Source organism: Chiloscyllium plagiosum, unplaced genomic scaffold, assembly GCF_037043375.1.
Source record: "Chiloscyllium plagiosum isolate Xiang-an unplaced genomic scaffold, Cpla_swu_hap1 HiC_scaffold_23, whole genome shotgun sequence".
Classification (NCBI taxonomy): Eukaryota; Metazoa; Chordata; class Chondrichthyes; order Orectolobiformes; family Hemiscylliidae; genus Chiloscyllium; species Chiloscyllium plagiosum.
The window spans coordinates 13188248-13210313 of NW_028270161.1; the positions used below are offsets into that span (position 1 = coordinate 13188248).

At 44.1% G+C, this 22066-nt stretch overlaps 1 protein-coding gene across 6 annotated transcripts in view; it reads left to right on the forward strand.

Annotated features, from left to right (window-relative positions):
* Positions 1–22066, forward strand: part of LOC122561838 (uncharacterized) — a 104997-nt gene that overhangs the window by 40061 nt on the left and 42870 nt on the right. For 5 of the 6 annotated variants that reach the window (XM_043714070.2, XM_087999368.1, XM_043714065.2 and 2 more), the window contains 6 exons: positions 7977–8077; positions 8164–8276; positions 10961–11033; positions 11130–11204; positions 12500–13465; positions 16679–17831. In XM_043714070.2, coding sequence (XP_043570005.2) covers positions 7977–8077; positions 8164–8276; positions 10961–11033; positions 11130–11204; positions 12500–13465; positions 16679–17831 — 2481 coding nt within the window. Of the gene's footprint in view, positions 1–496; positions 632–7976; positions 8078–8163; positions 8277–10960; positions 11034–11129; positions 11205–12499; positions 13466–16678; positions 17832–22066 lie in introns of those variants that run through there. The other variant, XM_043714075.2, reaches the window with a different exon arrangement.

A 22066-nucleotide genomic window follows, 5' to 3' on the forward strand; every position in this document is an offset into this window, starting at 1 on the left:
TAGGCACATCCACAACTTTTTTGTTTTCTGTCGCAATTTCAAAGAACTGAGTGGCCTGCAAGGCCATTTTTAAAATACTCTTTCATCAAATGTGGATGTCACTGGCAATGCCAGAATTTTTGCCCAGCCGTAATTGCACTTGGACTGACTGGTTTAAGAGGTCATTTTAGGAGGGCAGTTAACAGTCATCTTCATTGCTATGGGTCTGGAGTCACATGTAGGCCAGACCAGGTAACGATGGCAGAGTTCCTTCCCTAATGATACTCGTGCGCTAGATGGGAGAGAACAATACTTGATGATCGTGACCAAGAAACTTGAAACTATGACTGAGACTTGCTTTATATTCCAGAAACATTAATTAAATTTAAATTCCAAACAACTACTGTAGAAGCATTTGAGCCTGTGGCCACAGAGTCTTAGCTGGGGTTTCTGGATTATGATGTTGTGACCATTACATTGTCTTTTCAGGGGCCAGTGCTGTAGATCTGGAACCAGACTCGGACATACATTGATGAACCAGCTGGGATTTTCATGAGGAAATCTGGAATAAAAAGCTAGTCTCTCATAATTAATTGATATTAACTTTCTCCGGCTGCCATGGTGGGATATGTTCACCAAAACATTAGCTCAGGTCTCTGTATATCCACTCTATAGTAACATTATCAGTCGAAAGAAGCTTTACCGGTTTATATTAATAATAACGGTGCATAGTAAATTACTGATTTACAGTAACATTATCAGACCTATAATAACATTAGCATTCCTTTAATAACATTAACAGTACATGGTAACATTACTGGTCTATAGTAACCTTACCAGTCTATAATACCGAACAACCCAAATGGCCTCCTTCTTCAAAGACCGCAATTTCCCCACCGATGTGGTCGACGATGCTGTTCACCGCATCTCCTCCACTTCCCGCACCTCTGCCCATGTACCTTGCCCCTCCAATCGCCACCAGGACAGAAGGTCCTCACCTTCCACCCCACCAACCTCCGGATACATCGTATCATCCTCCGTCATTTCCGCCGCCTCCAAACAGACCCCACCACCAGGGGTATATTTCCCTCCCCACCCCTATCAGCGTTCCGGAGAGACCACTCACTCTGCGACTCCCTCGTCAGGTCCACACCCCCCCACCAACCCAACCTCCACTCCCGGCACCTTCCCCTGCAACCACAAGAAATGCAAAACTTGCGCCCACACCTCCCCCCTTACTTCCCTCCAAGGCCCCAAGGGATCCTTCCATATCTGCCACAAATTCACCTGCACCTCCACACACATCACTTACTGTATCCGCTGCACCCGATGTGATCTCCTCTACATTGGGGAGACAGGCCGCCTACTTGCGGAACGTTTCAGGGAACACCTCTAGGATACCCGCACCAACCAACCCAACTGCCCCGTGGCTGAACACTTTAACTCCCCCTCCCACTCCGCCAAGGACATGCAGGTCCTTGGCCTCCTCCATCGCCAGACCCTTACCACACGACGGTTGAAGGAAGAGCGCCTCAACATCCGCCTAGGAACCCTCCAACCACACAGGATGAATGTAGATTTCTCCCAGTGTCCTCATTTCCCCTCCCCCCACCTTATCTCAGTCCCAACCCCTGGATTCAGCACCGCCCTCTTGACCTGCAATCTTCTTCCCGACCTCTCCGCCCCCATCTCCTCTCCGCCCCTCATCCTCCCCTCCTTCCACCTATCGTATTCCCAGCGCCCCTCCCCCAAATTCCCTTCCCCCTACCTTTTATCTCAGCCCGCTTGGCACACCAGCCTCATTCCTGAAGGCCCGAAACGTCGATTCTCCTGCTCCTCGGATGCTGCCTGGCCTACTGTGTTTTTCCAGCACCACATTTTTCAACTCTGGTCTCCAGCATCTGCAGTCCTCACTTTCTCCCAGTCTATAATAATGTTACCAATTTGTAGTAATATTACAGGTATATTACAGTAACATTACCAGGTTGTACTAACAGTGTATGGTAAAATTATCAATCTATAATAACATTACCAGTCTACAGTAGAATTTGCCAGTCAATAGTAAAATTACTAATGTGCTACTTTCTCCTTGGAATTTTCTTGGTCTTTCCAAGAAGCTAAATTCCCAGGGCGGCACAGTGGTTAGCACTGCTGCTTCACAGCGCCTGAGACCCGGATTCAATTCCCGCCTCAGGCAACTGACTGTGTGGAGTTTGCACATTCTGCCCGTGTCTGTGTGGGTTTCCTCCGAGTGCTCCGGTTTCCTCCCACAGTCCAAAAATGTGCAGGTGAGGTGAATTGGCCATGCTAACTTGCTTGTAGTGTTAGGTGAAGGGGTAAATGTAGGAGAATGGGTCTGGGTGGGTTGCACTTCGAAGGGTCAGTGTGGACTTGTTGGGCCGAAGGGCCTGTTTCCACACTGTAAGTAATCTAATCTATTTCACTCTTCTGCTTTTGCTTCCTGAAAAATGTTTGGCCAAAATGCTAATTGGGTATTCTGAAGTAACTTCCTCATTGGGGACAGCAGGAAATTAGTCCAGTCCAGTGCTGAGTTGGCTGACATTTCAGATCCATTGAACAATACTGTAAAGATGTTTGAATGCAAGGTTTGTGAAGATTTGTAGCTCAGGTTGAGGTTTAGGGTGTAGGTTTGCTTGCTGAGCTGTAGGTTTGATATCCAGATGCTGGATTAGTGGTGCTGGAAGAGTACAGCAGTTCAGGCAGCATCCAAAGAGCTTCGAAATCGACGTTTCGGTCAAAAGTTATTCCTGATGAAGGGCTTTTGCCCGAAACGTCGATTTCAAAGCTCCTTGGATGCTGCCTGAGCTGCTGTGCTCTTCCAGCACCACTAATCCAGAATCTGGTTTCCAGCATCTGCAGTCATTGTTTTTACCTCGTTGATATCCAGATGTTTCATTACCTGGCTAGGTAACATCATCAGTGGCGACCTCCAAGTGAAGCGAAGCTGTTGTTGCCTCCTTTCTATTTATATCTTTCTCCTGGATGGGGTTCCTGGGTTTGTGGTGATGTCATTTCCTGTTCGTTTTCTGAGGGGTTGATAGATGGTATCTAGATCTATGTGTTTGTTTATGGGGTTGTGGTTGAAGTGCCAGGCCTCTAGGAATACTCTGGCATGTCTTTGCTTAGCCTGTCCCAGGATAGATGTGTGTGAATTGCAGCACAACATTAGATTTTACACTCTGGCTCTGCTAAACATGCAGCTGTCCTGAATGTGGTAGTATAAAAAATGTAGGCCATCAGGAGTAGGTTGTAAGGTTGGTTCCAGTGTGACCTTCTTGACTGCTTCCAGGAATTTCCTCAAACTTGGAGCTTAATTGCTATGTTTTGTCTGATATTTATGAGATCATAAGCCAGTTCTTAAAATATATTGTTTCAGGGGTTGTGGGTATTGCAGGCTTGGTCAGCATTTATTGCCCATCCCTTACTAACCTTGAGAAGGTGGTGGTGAATGGTCTGCTTGAACTACTGCAGCCCTTCAGGGGGGCTACCCACACTGTTGTTGGGGAAGTTCCAGGATTTTGACCCAGTGACAGTGAAGGACCAGTCCATACATCAGGATGGTGTGTGGCTTGCAGATGGTAATATTTACAAGCATCTGCTGCCTTTAAAATAGAATCATTGAATCATCAGATTTTACACTACAGAGGGGGATATTTGACCCATCATGTCAATACCAGTTCCCTGCAGAGCAACCCAGCTGGTCCTTCTTTCCACCCTAACTCAGTCGCCTTCATCACATTCAAAGATATATCCAGCTCTCTTTTGAAACCTCCTGTGGAATCAGCCTCCACCACTCTCCCCGGCAGCACATTCCAAATCCTGACAACTCATGAGTAAAGAAGTTTCTCCTCACCTCATTCCTAGCTCTCTTGCTGGCAATCCTGAAATTATGGCCCCAACCTACTGACATACCAACTAGTTGAAATGGAATCCAGGTCATTCTGCTATAACATGCATTTCATTAACGTGAATTCGCTGTAATGCGATTGATGGAATTGGGGACACTGTTTCTAAAGCACAAACTTTTAAAACGTGTGTTGGCTGTAACACGATTATATTGTCAGCACTTTAAGTGCTGTTTCTAAAGTGCAATTTTTCTATAATATGGACTTGCATGTGAATGCAACCATTGTGTTATAGAAGAATTATCTGTATCCTTCTTTACCCTATCAAAATTATTCATAATTTTCACTGCTCCAAGGAGAATAAGCCCAATTTCCCTAATCTTTTCTTGTGTCTAAAACCCCTCATTCCTGGTATCATTCGAATAAATCTGTTTTGCACTCTCTCCAGAACTGATCACAATACTCAAAATGTGGTCTGACTAATGATTTGGACAGGTGTAGCACCATTTGCTTGTTTTTATACTCTGCACCTCTATTTATAAACCCAAGATTTCTGTAAGCTTTCTCAACTGTTTCACATTGCCTGGCCAACTTCAGAGAAATATATAAAGACCCTCTGCTCCTGTATTCCCCTCCATGTTGTACCATTAACCCTGAATTGTCCCTCTGCGTTTCTTCTACCAAAATGCATTATCTCACATTTCTCTGCTTTGAAATTCATCTGCCATTTTGCTAACTTGACAAATGTCCCTCTAAAGGTACTCAGCATCATCCCCATAATTCACTATTCTGCCTAGCTTAGTGCTGTCTGCAAATTTAGAGATAATGTTTTCTACAGCTATCTTCAGATTCAAAAAAGCAATGATCCCAACACTGGACCCTGGGAAATAGAGATTTTAACTCATCTCCTGTCTGAGAAATGCCAAAATATACCTCCTTTCCTATCTTTTATGCAATTTCTAATCCATGCTGCCAAGATCGCATCAATCCCAAACCTTCCTAACCTGCCATGTGGAACCCATCAAATGCTTTCTTGAAGTCCAAATATACAAAATCCACTACACTATGCTCATCCACTGCTGTGTCACCTCATCAAAGAACTCAAATAAATTTGTCAGACATGACCTGCCCTTGACAAAGCCATGTTGACTGTTTAGTATTAATGTATTTTTCTCTAAATGTATATTATCCTGGATTATGACTTGCCAATGGTTTTCACGTTATTGATGTCAAGCTGACCGGTCTGTGGTTTCCCATTCTGTTTCTCTTTACAGAAGCCGGAAGACCCTGCTGATATTTTCCATCAACTTCCATTTTTGTTTCAGATTTCTAGTATCCATAGATATTGATTTTTTTATTTTTCTGTAATTTCCTGTGCTATCCCTAGCCCTTTTCTGAAACAACGGCATCACATTTGCAATCCTCTAATCCCCCAGGACTTGTCCTTCTTGATTGTAGAGATTGTGCATATGGAAGGTGCCATTATTGGAGATGGATGATCCTGAGCTTGATCCTTAAGCCTAACATAAAAGTTCCTGAAATAACTGCACAGAGACTGGGATCCTGTCACCAAGCCACACATGCACAGTATATGGACTCTGACCAGCCAGCATGGAACCAATCCTAGAATGAGGAGACTTTCTGAATCTCCCATTTATATCTGTCCGCCAGGGCTCCCTGATTGGCCCAGGTTAATAGATCTCTCCACCGTGGAGGCACCCTGCCTCATTCCTCGTGAAGGGCTGTTGCCTGAAACGTTGATTTTCCTGCTCCTCGGATGCTGCCTGACCTGCTGTGCTTTTCCAGCATCACTTTGATCTAGACTCTGATATCCAGCATCTGCAGTCCTCCCTTTTGCCAGGTTAATAGCCCCAGTCGAGGATGTCGCAGTCAATGAGATCCATCTGACCCTCGTTCCAATCACTGCAGTTACAAAGAGAAATGGTTGTGTTGGACGTGACCATGCTGCCATTAGAATTGAGGCTCTTCCTGTGTCAGCTTGGGAGAAGTTTGGAGCTAGTAGATAGTGAGGACTGCAGATGCTAGAGAGTCAGAGTCGATAAAGTGTGGCACTCGATTAGGCACAGCAGATCAGGCAGCAGCTAAGCAGCAAGATAGTCAATGTTTCAGGAATAATCCTTCATCAGGACTGGGGAAGGGGCCTGAGAACTAAATAGGGAGGGTTGGTGGGCCTTCCACGCGGTGTCCTGTAGGTATTGAGCATACAAAGTGCTGCAAGGATATCAGTATTGCTGGGACCAGTGTTAGCTCAGTCCCTGTATGTGTATAGTCCCAGCTGTCAAACTCTCAGCCTCCTGACACTAAACCACAATCTGGAGGAGTTACTGTGCAAAAGGTTATGCAGATCACTGATAGTAATAGGACACACTGAAGAATTAATTGATATTTGCAGTTATCTTTGGCGGATAGATGTGCATGTGGATTTTTTTTTCCACATGCACCTTTTGATTCTGTTTTTCTGAAAAGCATCCCTTTCTGAAAGGATATTTAAATATGTGATGAGCCTTGAGCACATGTGCTGAGGAGAAATACCTTCACCCAGATAGTGGGGAGTCTGGGAAATTAAGGCTGACACTCAAGTGCTGTACTGAGGGAGTTACTTCACTGTCAAAGGTGCCATCATTTTGACAAGACAGCTAAACAAAGCCCCCATCCTCCTGGATGGACTTAAAAGATCCCATGGTAATATTTTATCCCCAGTCTGTATAACCGAAAGAGATTATGGTCATTATCACATTACTTGTCCTGCTGCAATTGTACAGGACATGGATCAGACCACACCTATGTAGAATATTGTGTGTAGCTTTGGTTTCCTCATCTGAGGAAGAATGTTCTGGAAGGAGTGCAATGAATGCTCACAGATTGATTCCAGAGATGTCAGGATTGACATATTAAGTGAGACTGGATCAATTAGGAATATAATCGTTGCAAGAATGACAAGGGAGGACTCATAATCTACGGAATTCTAACAGGACTGGACAGGCTATACTCAGGAAGGATGGATGGCTAGGGACCAGCTGTCACAATCTAAGGATATGGGGTACGCCAATTAGAACTCTGAGGAGAAAGACCTTCACTCAGATAGTGGGGAGTCTGGGGAATTCTGTGCAACAGAATGCAATTGAGGCCAAAACATTGAATGTTTTTAAGAAGGAGTTAAGAGTTCTTAGGGCTAAAGGGATGAAAGGCTTTGGGGAGGAGATTGGAACCAGGTACTGAGTATAACGGTCAGCCACGATCATATTGAATGGCGGAGTAGGCCTGAAGGGCCAAATAGCTTACACCTGCTCCTATTTTGTATGTTTCTATGCTTTTAGTTTGGTGTGTGCAAATTGGCAGCCTCATTTCCTGTCGTTCAACAAGTTCTTCATTTTATGTAAAGCTCTTTGAGACATCTGGTGGTTGTGAAAAATGCTATATAAATGCAAGTTTTTGTTAATATTAAGTACATATTTGATTATAATTGGACCACACTACTGAGCAAGCTGCAATGACTCCATCTTGTGAAAAGGCAATCATCAGTTAACACCAGCACCATGGGCAATGAAGATAGCATCACTGGTACTGTTTTCACAACCCAGTAGCAGGGTTGGAAAAGAACAAAGCTAAACTGCTCGTTTCAACATTTTGATGAGAAGTCTTTTTCCCTCAATTTGTAAAGAGCTGCCTTCCAGTCAATTTTTGAGGAGCAGAATCAATCTTCAGAGCCAGTTGTCACTATCAGCCCCACCGGTGAGGCATCATGTTAATAGCCATGGCAGTCTCTGAGCATGAGCTGCTTTTGCCTCTGTTTCTAGTGTCCTTTATGTGCCCATTTCTTTCAGCCTTGAACTTGCCTCTTGAGGTGGCTGATCAGAGACAGTGAAAGGATACCTCTGCCCTGCCATTGTCACAAACACTCCTCCGTCCATGAAGCCCCAGTCTGAACAAGAAGAATTGCAAGGCTGAGTGTAGATAAAGTCACAAAGTGCCATGCAAATTGTGAATGATTTGTAACATGGAAATTTAATGTAGACTGACCTGTTGTATTTTCTTTAAAAATAACCTATTGATTGTGCATCATTTCTGCTAAGTATTAACATTTTTCGTCTGCTGTATCTTTTTGCTCAGACCAACTAAGCTTGAAATTGAGTACGTGATGAGCATTGGTGAACTGAAAAGCAAACTGCCACAGGGAGTTTTTGAAAGAGAAAAATACAAATTTAAAGAAGGTAATTAAATTTGATCAGCTGTACCTGTTAAACTACATGAAGGTGTTGGGCTGAAAAATTGATCTGTTGTTTCTGCTTTCTCTCAGTTTGTTTGGAAGGTTTTTATTGCAGTTGGTATGAACTGGTGGTGGCAGACACAGAGGGAGGAGAAGCTCTTTGGCTGGATCCTTTGATAAATGAATTGGAGGAAAAGAAACTGGTAAGAGTTGGACACATTTGTAATCATTGCGAACTACAGGCATTTGGTGGTCCTCTGCTTTGAATAAATGATCACAATCTCACCTCTGGAGATTTATGAGCTCTGGTGGTGCTGATGTGTTGTGGGAGTGCTGCATTGTTGGAACCTGTGCCTTTCAAATCGAATGTTCACTTGAAACCCTGTTGGTTATTGGTATAATTCTGTTTTATTGTGGGCTGGTGGAGGGCACTGGGGTTTCACATGAGCACATATAAAGTGATAGTCAAAGTGTCCTTGGGATGGAGTCCATTATTAACCTCCAAAATGGCATTTTAATTTCAACTGCTAATGAAGAATATTTGACATTTCTTGTGGAGTCCCTTTAAGGTGTGGTGCCTTTTTAGATTTGGTTTAATGATGTAAAGTTGCTTTAGGAAAGTATAGAGAGTCAGTTCCTGAAATAGTTTTGTGGTCAAATTAGGAAGAAGGTATCAGCTTGTCATGTTTCAAAAAAAAGGAAAGATTTTTTTATTCATTCACAGAGTTTGGACATTGCTGGGTAGGCCAGCATTTAATGCCCATCCCTAATTGTTCAGTGTTGACCACATTGCTGTGGGTCTGGAGTCACATGTAGGCCAGACCAGCAGTTTCCTTTGTGAACGGACATTAGTGAACCAGATGGGTTTTTCCTCGGAATGGTTTCATGATCATTGTTAGACTCTTAATTCTAGATTTTTATTAAATACAATTTCCACCATCTGCTGTGGCAGGGTTGTGAATCTGGGTCCCCAGAACATTAGGTGGGTCTCTGGATTAACAGTCCAACAATAATACCAATAGGCCATCGTCTCCCTTTCCCTAGCTCCACTATTTTCTGGAATAATGCCATCTCATGTGGACGTAAAGGAATCCATGCCATGTCCATTTGACTATGTTGAGAAAGGCCATTTGGTCCAAATAGTCTCCAATGTTTACATGCCTCTTCTCTCCTGTAATGTATCAAGCCACTTCTTACATGAGGCAATGGTATCAGCTTCAGTAGTCCACATCAATGCCAGCTCCACCTTCTTCAAAATATTAACAGAAAAAGACAGGACAGATAAACATAAACTATTTCCACTGGTTGGGGATTCTAGAACTAGGAGACATGGTCTGAAAATTAGGGCCAGACCATTCAGGAGTGATGTAAGGAAGAGGTTTGGAACTCTCTTCCACAAATGGCAGTTGATGTGAAATCAAAAGTTAATTTTAATTCTGAGCTAGATTTTTTTTGTTAAGTAAAGGTATTAAGTGCTATGGGATAAAGGCAGGAAGTTAGACCATAGATCAGCCACGATCTCATTGAATGGTGGAACAGGTTTAAGATGGTGAATAATCTGCTTCTGTTCTTATGGCCCTATGTTTTCAGTGACCTGCTGACATTTGTTTCTCAACCAGCACCAACCAAACACAGATGCACTGTTTCCTCGTGATGAACCAGTTGCATAATTCTCCCGGAGGTGAGCAGCTTTAAGAGTACCATACACTGCTTGTGGAAGAAACACAGGTCCCTCCCTGGACATGGGATGGTGGCATCATCGTTATGCTACTGAATTAGAAACCTTGAATCTTTGACTAATGTTCTTGAGATGTGGATCCAAATCCCATCACCACAGTGTGTGGGACCGCTGTGCCTGATCTGTCATCACTTGCAGTCCCACTCCTCCCTCTAGTGGCTAACGGCAAGAGCGCAGTGCACATTCTGAGAGCAAACCCCAGAGGCAAAGAAGAACCTCCCACTAGTGTCCCACGTTGTTTCTGCTATGTCTCACATTCCCAGTTCAGCAATGAAAGAATGGGTCAGTCCTGTAAAGCATGGGGCCATTAGTCACTCTGCAACTATGGATGGGCAATAAATACTTGCCTAGCCAGTGACACTCTAATCCTGAGAATGAAAAAAACTAACCTGAGGCTGTGGATCTTAAATCATTGGCAAAAGATCAAGAAGTGGAGAAAAGGAGACATCCTCTCAGGATTGGGATGCACCAGCTGGAGAGACTGGATCTTGACTCATAAAGAATTTTGAAAGGGAGTTGGTCAGGGACTTGTGGCTGAGGGACATAAGAAGGTGATGGTTAAACAGGAGTGTGGGGAGTCAGTGTGGCTGCTCCTTTGAAAATGATCACAAACATAATGGGATGCATGGCCCTATTGCTGCTCTGACATGCTTCCACACTGTAGAGATTCTATGAAATCACTCAGCAGTACTGGCCAGACCCACACTCACATTCTGCTATTTTACTGAGAATGAAATGCTGAATTCTGTTGATTGCCTTCATAAAGCGCTCATGACCTGTGCAACTGCAAACTCTTGCTAAACAACATCCAGGCCAAGGAGACTGGTGAAGGCAAACACTTTTACACTATTATACTCCCATTTCAAAATGCCATTGGAGAAAGACACATACTGAAAAAAATTTATTTTCTCAGATGAGTGTCTGAAAAAGCTATGCATGATCTTCTAACAATTCTGAATTGTCTGCAGTTTGTAGTGAAAAGTTTTGGTGTTCGTCCTCTGAAATTGTTGGGTATTTTTGTTATGTTCAAGATGCTGTCTAAGTACAAATCCTTCTTTATCTTAATTAAGTTTTCAGCCCCCTTTTCCATATTTGTGCATTTACACATTTGGAATTTCAGTGGCATGTGTGTGTTTGTTTTCCCCCCAGGCAGTTGTAAAGCGTTTAAACGATCAGGGGCTACTCTTACTGTTCAGCGAGTCTGTTTCCAATCCTACCAGTGGTAAGTAAATAGATAACATAAAAGTTAAATGTTTGAATAGCTGAATTGAGAAGTCCTTCTGTTACGATAATGGACATTTTCTTTCACATTATGCAGGAGGCAGCCAGGCTACTCACGATACGTTACAAGCTTTGTTCATTTTCAAAACACCCAGAATTTCTCATCTCAAAGGTACCAACCCATTTTTTTTGTTTTCTTTCTTTTGCTCGTTGTAATGCAGGTCAACCTTTTCTCTGCTCCCCAGGATCAACAATATTTCTGACCTCTTTTGAGTGTGACCTTAAGTTTGACGATAAACCCAATCCATTTTTGTTTTTGTTGAATTGCTATTCGATCATCTTTGGTGGGGCCTTAAGGTCTGGGTTTAGACATTCACTACTCGCAGAGACGGGGTATAAATGAAGACATTTTGTTCTTCCCCCTTATTAATCCACTGCTGTTTTCCTGGACACGTTCCATGACTTGTGTAAGTAATGGCTTCCTCACCTGGGAGGTGAGAATTGGTTGACCTTTGGACTATAGGAAGATATCACAGTCCTGTGTGCCTAATGCTACCCCTGTTAATACCCTACACTTTCCAATTATGGTATAATGGTACAACCAGAAGTAAGAAGCCCTGACTGACACTTTGTCCCGCTGACCAGAATAATTGCACAAATTCTTGTTGGCTGCAATTGGCATGAAGGGGCCTTTAAGTATAAAGGAGGCTGAGAGATTTTTAACCAGTAAGGGAATTGGGATAAGGCAGGAAAGTGGAGTTGAGGCTTGTCAGATCAGCTATGAGTTTATTGAATTCAGGAGAAGAATTGATGGGTTGGAATGACCTACTTTTGCTCCTATGTCTTATTAGGTTAGATTACTTACAGTATGGAAACAGGCCCTTTGACCCAACAAGTCCACACCTACCCTCCGAAGCACAATCCCGCCATATCCCTACATTTACCCCTTCACCTAACACTACGGGCAATATAGCATGGCCAATTCACCTGGCCTGCACATCTTTGGACTGTGGGAGGAAACAGGAGCACCCGGAGGAAACCCACGCAGACAATGTGCAAACTCCACACAGTCAGTCGCCTGAGGCGGGAATTGAACCCGGGTCTCTGGTGCTGTGAGGCAGCAGTGCTAACCACTGTGCCACCGTGCTGCCCTGTGCCGTGTAACCTGAGTTGTGCATGTGCACATGCTGCCTTGTCTAACTGAGCCAGTGGGGGCATTGTTTGTGGAGTGCTCCAAAAATTGCTACATCCTGACTGGCACACAAGTAGGTCTAAAGACAAGTGGAGTTCTGGGGAGGTGCAGAAGTACACATAAGCAGTTAGATAACTATAAGATTAATGTGTTGTTTTCACTTGAAGCTACTTGGACACCAAGTTAGTAGGTTGCCAAAAACAATGCAGATTGTATTAAACATTGAGACGTTGATGATATATTTTGTGTAATGTTACTTTTCTTCATTAATTCAGAAACGAATCAGGTGATGCGCACACTTGTCCAGAATAGGATTACTCCGTTGCTTCCTGGTTATATGTATGCTGTGACAACAGGTCTGACATCCACTGATACTCCATCAATTCCGCGGAACAAAGTGGTTGAGGATCAACTTGTGGAGTATTTCAAAACAACTTCAAAGCGGTCCAAACGAAGAGGTGTTGCCACAGGCCATCATTCTCCAGTTTCTGTGGGGACAGGGCCAAAGAAAGGAGAGCTGCCAATTCCTGGAGACTCCTGGGGAACCAGAATTTCCCAACTCTCTCCTTACTTTGCCAACCCCGCAAACTACCTACTACCCGTATCAAGAGTCCTGAAACTTAAGGGGAATGCCCTCAAGCTGTGCCAAAACTCTGGTGCCAAGCCAAAGGTCTTGTGCCAGTCTAGTGCCTCAGAGCCACAGCCCCCTAATGCTGGGTCCCTGCGGGTAACGAGGGTGGCAAGATCCAAAAAGGTTCAAGGGAAACATGCCCTGCCTGTGGGCTTGCCAGTGCCAACGGTGCCTTCTCAGTCTGGGATTACAGTAAAGGCCACATCACAGAACCAAGCAAATGGTCAACCAGGCAAGACTGTGGGAAGAGGTAACTCGGTCAGCAAGCCAATTGCAGGGAGCAAAGTCTCTAACAGAGCAAAAAGGAAGGCAGCTAAACCTTTACAGGTCCTCGCAAGCACCGACTGCACAGTCAGCAACAACGCAGCCAGCGTCCCTTCGGCAAGTCCGGGATATTCCACACGATCCGTTCGCAATAATAAAAGATCGCGGGCACAGTCGGCCAAAGGCTTATCCACGGAATCACCCGCCCCACCTGAGGTGAACACAAAGAGACCAAAGACTGCTGCAGCACCCCCTCAAACCTCTGCAACAGGCAGAGCAGACAGCAACTGTGTGGACACAGGGACGACTGTGCTGGATAAGGTGCCCAGCCAATACACTGAAACTGGTAAGGGGAATTTCAAATATCCCACCATTGCCATAAAACACAGGAGATGGCATTCTATTCCGGTTGCATTCCTGTCGGCCAGCTCTTGGTGTTAACAATTAATTTAGAGCACTGCTTCTCATGACCTTGGGAGACCTATGCATTTACACTGGAATAAAAGTAATTGTTTCTTTTTTTTAAAAAGAGGAACAGTAACAAATGCACATACAAAATCATCACTTTATTCAACATACCTGTTGCTTACTCTCATTAGAGAGAAGCAGTGGCTAGTGGTTTAGCCTGAGGATTACCACAACCTCAATGCAAGGTTAAAAGGGAGAGTTCTTCATGGTAACTTCAGCCACGGTACAAACTACATACATGCTGTTAGTGTCACTTACCAGCCACCCAGCTAACTGAGCTTACCTGACCCTGCTATCCCTTAACTTAGTCATCATACAATTCACAATAAAAGATCCAGGGAGGCATTGTGAGTGAATGTCCTCACTCAAAAATGTGTACTCTGATATTAGAGTCATAGAGTCATATTGTGTTGATATCAACAGGCTTTCCCTTTTGGTTTTGTTTTCTCAGTGTTTAGAATCAGAATATGGACAGTGTCTCTCTGTAGTGGTCAGAAATCTTGAAGCTATCTTGACCTTTTTGCCAAGGAGGACAATCTCTGTAGCGCTGGTTCCAGAGAGCACAAAATGTGTCATTAAGCCACGTTAAGAGACGGTGGGGCATATTGTGGCCAGAAGTTTACTCCAGGAGTTGAGTTTTAAAGAATATTTTAAAGAGAAAAGGGAGAGTGGGATAGACAGAGAGACTCTTACGGTCCAGGCAACTGAGGCCACAGCTCTCAGAAGGTCGGTTCATTAAAGTTGGGGATGCTCGAGATCAGAATTAGAGGAGAGCAGGGTGGGTTTGGGGCTGGAGATGATCACTGAGGTCGGGAAGAGTGAGGCCACGGAGAATTTTAAAATGAAGGCACTGCTTCCTTGGAACCAGCATATGTCGGCGAGTACACCAGTGATAGGCAACTAATATTTGGTGTGAGTTTGGACACAGGCAGCAAAGATGGCCATATTTAGGAAGAACCTTGTAAGGCTGACGATGAACTCATTCTGAAGCATGGATGGGCGATTTGCAGTGGATGAGCTGAGGCAGGGTCAGAATCAGATGATGTTGCAGAAAGATCTCTAGATAGTCTGATTTTTGGTTAGAAACATGTTCATAGAATCCTCACAGTGTGACAGCAGGCTATTCGACTCTTTGAGTCACACCGGCCCTTTGAGCAGCATTCCAATTAGGCCCACCCCACCCCTGTGGCCCTGCGTTTCCCATAGTGAATCTACCTAACCTGCACATCTTTGGATTGTGGGAATACCTGGAGGAAACCCACGCAGATACAGGGGGGGGGGAATGTGCAAACTCCACACACAGACAGTTGCCCGAGGCTGGAATTGAACCTGTGTCCATGATGCTGTGAGGCAGCAGTGCTAACCGCTGAGCCTTTTTGAACTGCTGATGTCAGTGTGCTGTAGGTAGACCCACAGACCATTTGTGGAGAGCTTTCATACTTCCAGCATAGTTTATATGTGTGTGTTTCCTAATTTACTTTCTGGCTGTAGTTTTAGACTATGTCCCCAAGTCCTAGGTTTCCCAAACCAGTGGAGATAGTCTCTTTGCATTCATCCTATAGAATTATACAGTGTGGAAACAGGCCATTTGGTCCATCAAGTTCACACCAACCCTTCAAACAGCATGCCACCCAGACCCATTCTCCTACCCTATCCCTGTAACTTTGCATTTTCCATGGCCAATCCACCTCACCTGAACATTTTTGGACTGTGAAATCAGTCCTACTTAATATTTTGATCAAATCACACCCTAATCTTTATGCGAGGGATTACAAAATAGGTTTTGTCATTGCAAGAAGCAATGTAACTCTTGGAGCCCAGGTATCCTCCAATAAATCTCTCTCTGAAGCCAGCATATCTGGCCTGAAGTACAATGCCCAGTGCTGCTCTCAAAGCTCTGAATAATTCTTTTTTCTTTATTCAATGGTGGGCATTACTGGCTACGTCAATATTTATCGCCCATCCCTAATTGCCCAGAGGGCAGCTAAGAATTGAAAAATGTGGCATTAGCAAAGGCACAGCAGGTCAGGCAGCATCTGAGGAGCATCTCCTGAGAGCATCTCCTGCTCCTCAGATGCTGTCTGACCCACTGTGCCTTTGCCAGTGCCACACTTTCAACTCAGATCTCCAGCATCTTCAACTCTCACGTCTCCCCAGGGGGCAGTGAAGAGTCAATCACATTGTTGTGGGTCTGGAGGTCCAGATGGGTTTTTCTTGCAATCAACAAAGGATTCGTGGTCATCATTAGACTCTTAATTCCAGATTTTCTTTTATCGAATACAAATTCCATCATTTGCCATGGCAGAATTCATACCTGGTTCCCCAGAATGTTATCTGGGTCTCTGGGTTAACAGTCCAGCGATAATACCGTAAGGCCATTGGCTCCCTTATGGTCTAACCAGAGCTTTGTCTAACTGCAGCATGATGAAGCTGAAGGGAGATGGTGGTATGATGGTCCTGTCACTGGATCAGTAATCCAGGAGCCCATGCTAATACTCTGGGACAGCTGCTCTGGTGGGATTTGAACCCAGTTAATAAATCTGGACCATATAACTAGACTGTTGATTGTGTTGTAAACCTATCTGGTTGGGCTAGAGGGACTAATATCCTTTAGGGAAGGAACCCTGCTGTCCTTGCCTGATCTGGTCTGCGTGGGGTTTCAGACTCACAGAAATATAGTTGACTCTAAAATGGCCTCGCAAATCACTCAGTTCAAAGGACAATTGGGGATGGGCAACAAGTATCTTGCAGATGACGCCCACTTCCCATGAAACACTAAAGAAAACAAAACCATCCCTCGTTTTCTACGATTTAAATGTCTGATAAAGAAGACTGTATACCCATATTCCAGCGAGGCAATAAATCACTGATGCATGGCATTGAGATCATTTCAAAGTGACAGGCCACTCTTGAGCAGGGCTCTGTCAGATATAGACTGCGTGAGGTGATAGATTTAAATGTTTCAGAGAGCTGCCTGAATGGGAGAGAAAGGTGAGGTCTTTCCTGCTCCCTGTTGCATGATTCCATTGCTTAGTTATACAGACGGTTACCCACTTAACCTATTGTGACTGACCTTTTGTAAACCTGTCAGTTTGTGTTACAGGAATAAACACGCAGCAGGTTTCGAGGTACGGTGTCTGTACCTGGAACATTGTTGGAAACGTCTCTGATAATGAGCCTGCTTCTCTTCAGCCGCTGTCCCTGTGTGCTGGTTTAGGTTTGTTACAGGAGAAGAAAGCGCTAGAGGTGAATAGACAGCCATCCCAGGAGGGTGTCGACAACAAAGTGGGGCAGACGGACGCACTAAATATTCTCGCTGACCTTGCAATTAATTCTGCCATCGCGGCAGTAGCAACACCGATGCAGCACTGCACTTTGACTTTACATCAGGCATCTGGGACTTGCGCCACCACTGAGAGCTCACCTGTTGGGAGCGGTGAGCAATTAAACCATTGTTCCAATTTGCTTGACAACCACAGTGATGGTTTGCCATATACAGAACTAAGGGCACAGAACATCATGTCATGGGCAGCAGAAAGCCACCATGAAGGCGGGGGAGAATTCTCTGAAAGTTGGGTGGCCCCGTCTTCTGCATCATTGAGTCTAGAAGGTCCTCCTTTTGCAGCCCCAGCTAGCTCTAAGCTCGAAACCTCGAAGGTGCCGAAGTCTCAGTCTCGAGTTGCTAAAGAGTCTGCTCACCGATCCTCGGCCACTCCCCGCAGTTCTCACCCCTTGGGAGATCATTCGTATTCTCGGCCACCGAGGGATAGAGAGCCTGTGTGTTCAGCTGTTGCTAACCCTGTGTCATCCGCGAGTGAGTCTGGGGTGTGTCAGTCTATATCAAAGCATGGACAGAACGAGAGTAGAGACTCAGCTGTGTCGGATACGAGTCATATTTCACAGTCACCGACTGACCTTGTCTCTAAGGATGAAGAAAGAACATTAGTTGGGAGAGTGCTACCCTTCAGACGTGAAGACTCATGTTGGACGAATGATACAAATACTGTGTCAGCTCCACTGAAAAGCAATGGTGCGTTGGGAAGGAGTGACCAGGTCACTGACTGTACTATTGCTGATTCATCACAGAGCAGGTTCGATGAAGATTTCCAATGCTCTCGCCATGTACATGAGGAAAAAGACACTGTGAAGGTGACATTTGAATGGAAAGGACCATATTTGTACCAGTGGGACAGCAAATATACAAATGATTCACTGGAGAAATCTGTGAATCGGGCTTTGCATGGGTAAGTTGTTTAAAACCTTCAGAAATGCTGCAGCGATTTTCATTTGTCTTCGATTTTGACTTGCAGGAATGTGTTCATGTCCTTAATGGGAAATGATCCCAACTGTCCCCCAGCAAGCTCATTTAGGAACGTAGGAGCGGGAGTAGACCATTTAGCCCTCAAGATCCCCAGCCATTTTAGATTACAGCTGATCATCTACTTTAACTCCCATTCCCATTCAAAACTAGAAATCTAACAATCTGTCTTAAACTTCATAGCTGAATTTCAATCACCTTTTGGAAAATTCTAAACGTCCACACCCTCTGACAGAAGAATTCTTCTCAGTCCTGAATGGTCTGCCATTTATTCTGAGACTGTGTTCCCCTGGGTCTGGACCTCACAGCCAGGGGAAACTATCCTTTCTGCATCGACTCTATCTATCCCTTTAAGAATTTTTTAAAATTTCTGAGCTCAACTCTCATTTTTGTAAAAGTGTCAGAGAACATAGGCCCACGCTCCTCAGTCTCCCTTCATAGGACATCTCCACCATCTCATGGACCAGCCTGGTACACCCTGCCTATGATAAGTATATCCTTCCTTAGGCAAGGGGACCGTAGCTTCATACACTACTCTGGATGGAATATCATTAGGGTTAATGCAATTGAAAAAAGACTACTTTGCTGCTGTAATTGAATCCTCTTGCAGTAAGGGCTAATATTCTATTTGCCTTCTGGATTGCTTGCTGCACTTACACATTAGCTTCGAATGACTTATGAACAAGGAAAACCATGTCTTCTCGGACAATTGCCCTTTCCAATCTTATGCTGTACAAGAAAACCTCTACATTTAGTTCCTCCTACTGAAGTATATGACCCCACACTTAGCCACATAATATTCCATCTGTCATGTTGTTACTCACTCATTCCGTCTGTCTACATTCCCCTGAAGCCTCTATGCGTCTCCCTTACAACTCTTACTTCCACCAAATTTTGTATCGTCTGCAATTCTGGAAATATTACGATTGATCCCCATGTCAAAATCATTGATACAGGTTTTGAACAGCTAGCACCCAAGTATTGATTGATTGTTCCAGTAACCCACTAGTCACAGTCTGCCAACTTGGAAATGACAAATGTACATTTGCTTTCTGACTGTTAACCAATCTTCAATGTAAGCTGTTATCACCTCTTATCCCATGCGCATTAGTTTTGTTTACTAAACTCCCGTGTGGGACACAATTAAAATCAAAATAGACCACAGCCACTGGTTCCTCCTTAATGACTTTACTGGCAACCTCCTCCAAAAACACTCCGGTTTGTCACAGATGATTTCCACCTTAATAAATCTATGTTATCCCTCACCCTAACCCTAACCCATGTTATCTCTGTGCCTTCAGATAATCATTTGTTAAATATCCAGTAACTGCATCCCTTATAATTGATTCTAATATTTTCCCCTCTGCTGACATCAGGCTCGAAAGTCTCTAGTTCCCTGTTTTCCCTTGCCTCCCTTCTTAAATGGTAACTTGCAGCCTTCCAATCTGCAGACTTCATGCAGAATTGATAGAGTTTTGATAATGCCAATGCATCAACTATTTCTGTAGCCACCTCTTGTGATGGCCAGCAGTTCCTGTGGATTTGTCAACTTTAAGTCCTGTTAATTTCTCCAAAGCTCCTTTTGTCCTGAAAATACTGATTTCTTTCAGTTTCACACTTACTAGACCCTTGGGTCTCAGTTATTTCAGAGAACTTCTTATATCTTCCTCTTTTGAAGATAAACTCAAAAGTACTTATTCGACTTCCCTGTCCTGCTATAATCTCTCCTGTCTCTGCCTGACATGCATTTATGTTTAGTAATCTTTTCCATTTATACAACTGCAGAAGTTTTTACAATTAATTTTTAATTCATTTTGCATTCTTGTTCTGTTCTTTCTCTTGATCAATTTCTTTGACCTCATTTGACTTCTAAAATTCTCCCAAACCTCAGGCTTACAACCTTTTTTGGTAAGTTTGTCAACTTCTTACTTTGATCTAATACCATTTTAAACATCACCTGTTGTGCATTCCATTCTTTCGATTGGACATACTTTCTCACGAATACTCTGATCCTGTCCCTTATTATCAGCATTGCTCCACCTTCTTTATTTTTGCACAAGCCTCCTGAATGTCAAATATCTTCTAATATTCCATTCCTAGTCTTGGTCACACTGCAGCCATGTCTTCGTAACAGCCAATTGAATCCTGCTGTATTACTAGTGCCATCAATTTAACTTTCTAGGTGTGAACACTGCAAGCATTGTGATTGGTAATTTGACCTTGGTTGATTTTATAATGATTAGGGAGCAGAAGGTTAAGGAACCCCAAGGGCGCAGTGACCATGATATGATAGAATTCACCCTGCAGTTTGAGAGGGAAATGCTGGAACCAGATGTAACAGTACACTATTAAAATTTTGTAAAGGTAATTACAAAGCCATGAGGCAGGATTTGACTGGAAGGGACTCCATATTCTGGATTAGTGGTGCTGGAAGAGCATAGCACTTCAGGCAGCATCCAAGGAGCAGTAAAATTTGAACTGTGTGCTCTTCCAGCACCACTAATCCAGAATCTGGTTTCCAGCATCTGCAGTCATTGTTTTTACCTGGAAGGGACTCCAGGCTACATTCAACCCAACACAGGACTCTTTGCTACCTTCTCCCCAGCTCCCCCCCAATTATCTCTCCACCCTGGAGGCTTCTTGCCTCTATTTCTGATGAAGGGCTTTTGCCCGAAACATCAATTTTCCTACTCCTCGGATGCTGCCTGAGCTGCTGTGCTTTACCAGCACCACTCTGATCTTGATTGGAAGGGAGCCTTGCAGGGCAGACATTGGTGCAGCAATGGCTGGGATTTCTGGGGGTAATTCAAGAGGCATGGCAGAAATTCATGCCAAGGAGAAAAACGTACCAAAGGGGAGGCAACCATGGCCCACAAGGCAAGTCAGGGACTGCAAAAAAGCAAAAGAAAAAGCATGTAATTTGGTGAATACTAGTGAGAAACCAGGCGATTGGGAAGCCTTTAAAAACCAGCAGATGAAAACTAAAAAGTAGTAAGAAGCGAGAAGATGAAATATGAGGGTAAGCTAGCTAGTAATATACAAGAAGACTGCAAAAGTATTTTAGATACAGAAAAGGTAAAAGAAAGGCAAGATATTGGGACTGATGGAAAATGAGACTGGAGAAGTAGTAATGAGGAAAAAAGAAATGGCCGAGGAACTGAATAGATACTTTGTGTCAGTTTTCACTATTGAAGATACCAGCAGCATACCAGAACTTCAAGAGAGTCAAGGGGCAGAGGTGAGTGTAGTGGCCATCACTGCAGAGAAGGTACTGGGGAAGCTGCAAGGTCTGAGTTGAACTGGGTGGACCACACCCCAGAGTTCTGAAGGAGGTAGCTGAGGAGATTGTAAAACCATTGGTAGTGATCTTTCAGGAAACAGTTGAGTCAGGGAGGGTGTCAGAGGACTGGTAAATGCCTAAAATGAACCCCTGTTTACAAAGGGAGGGAGGGGAAGACAGGAAACTATAGGTTAGTTAACCTGACCTCAGTTATTGTTAAGCTTTTAGAGTCCATTATTATGGATGAGATTGTGGAGTACTTGGTAGCAAATGGTAAAATAGGTTTGAGTCAGCAAGGCTTCATCAAAGGGAGGTCATACCTGACAAATCTGTCACAATTCTTTGGGGAGGCAACACAGTTTAGACAAAGGAGAGCCAGTGTCATAGAGTCATAGAGATGTACAGCATGGAAACAGACCCTTTGGTCCAACCCATCCATGCCGACGAGATATCCCAACCCAATCTAGTCCCACCTGCCGGCACCTGGCCCATATCCCTCCAAACCCTTCCTATTCATATATCCATCCAAATGCCTCTTAAATGTTGCAATTGTACCAGCCTCCACCACATCCTCTGGCAGCTCATTCCATACATGTGCCACCCTCTGCGTGAAAAAGTTGCCCCTTAGGTCTCTTTTATATCTTTCCCCTCTCACCCTAAACTTATGCCCTCTAGTTCTGGACTCCCCGACCCCAGGGAAAAGACTTTGTCTATTTATCCTATTCATGCCCCTCATAATTTTGTAAACCTCTATAAGGTCACCCCTCAGTCTCTGACGCTCCAGAGAAAACAGCCCCAGCCTGTTAAGCCTGTACCTGTAGCTCAGATCCTCCAACCCTGGCAACATCCTTGTAGATCTTTTCTGAACCCTTTCAAGTTTC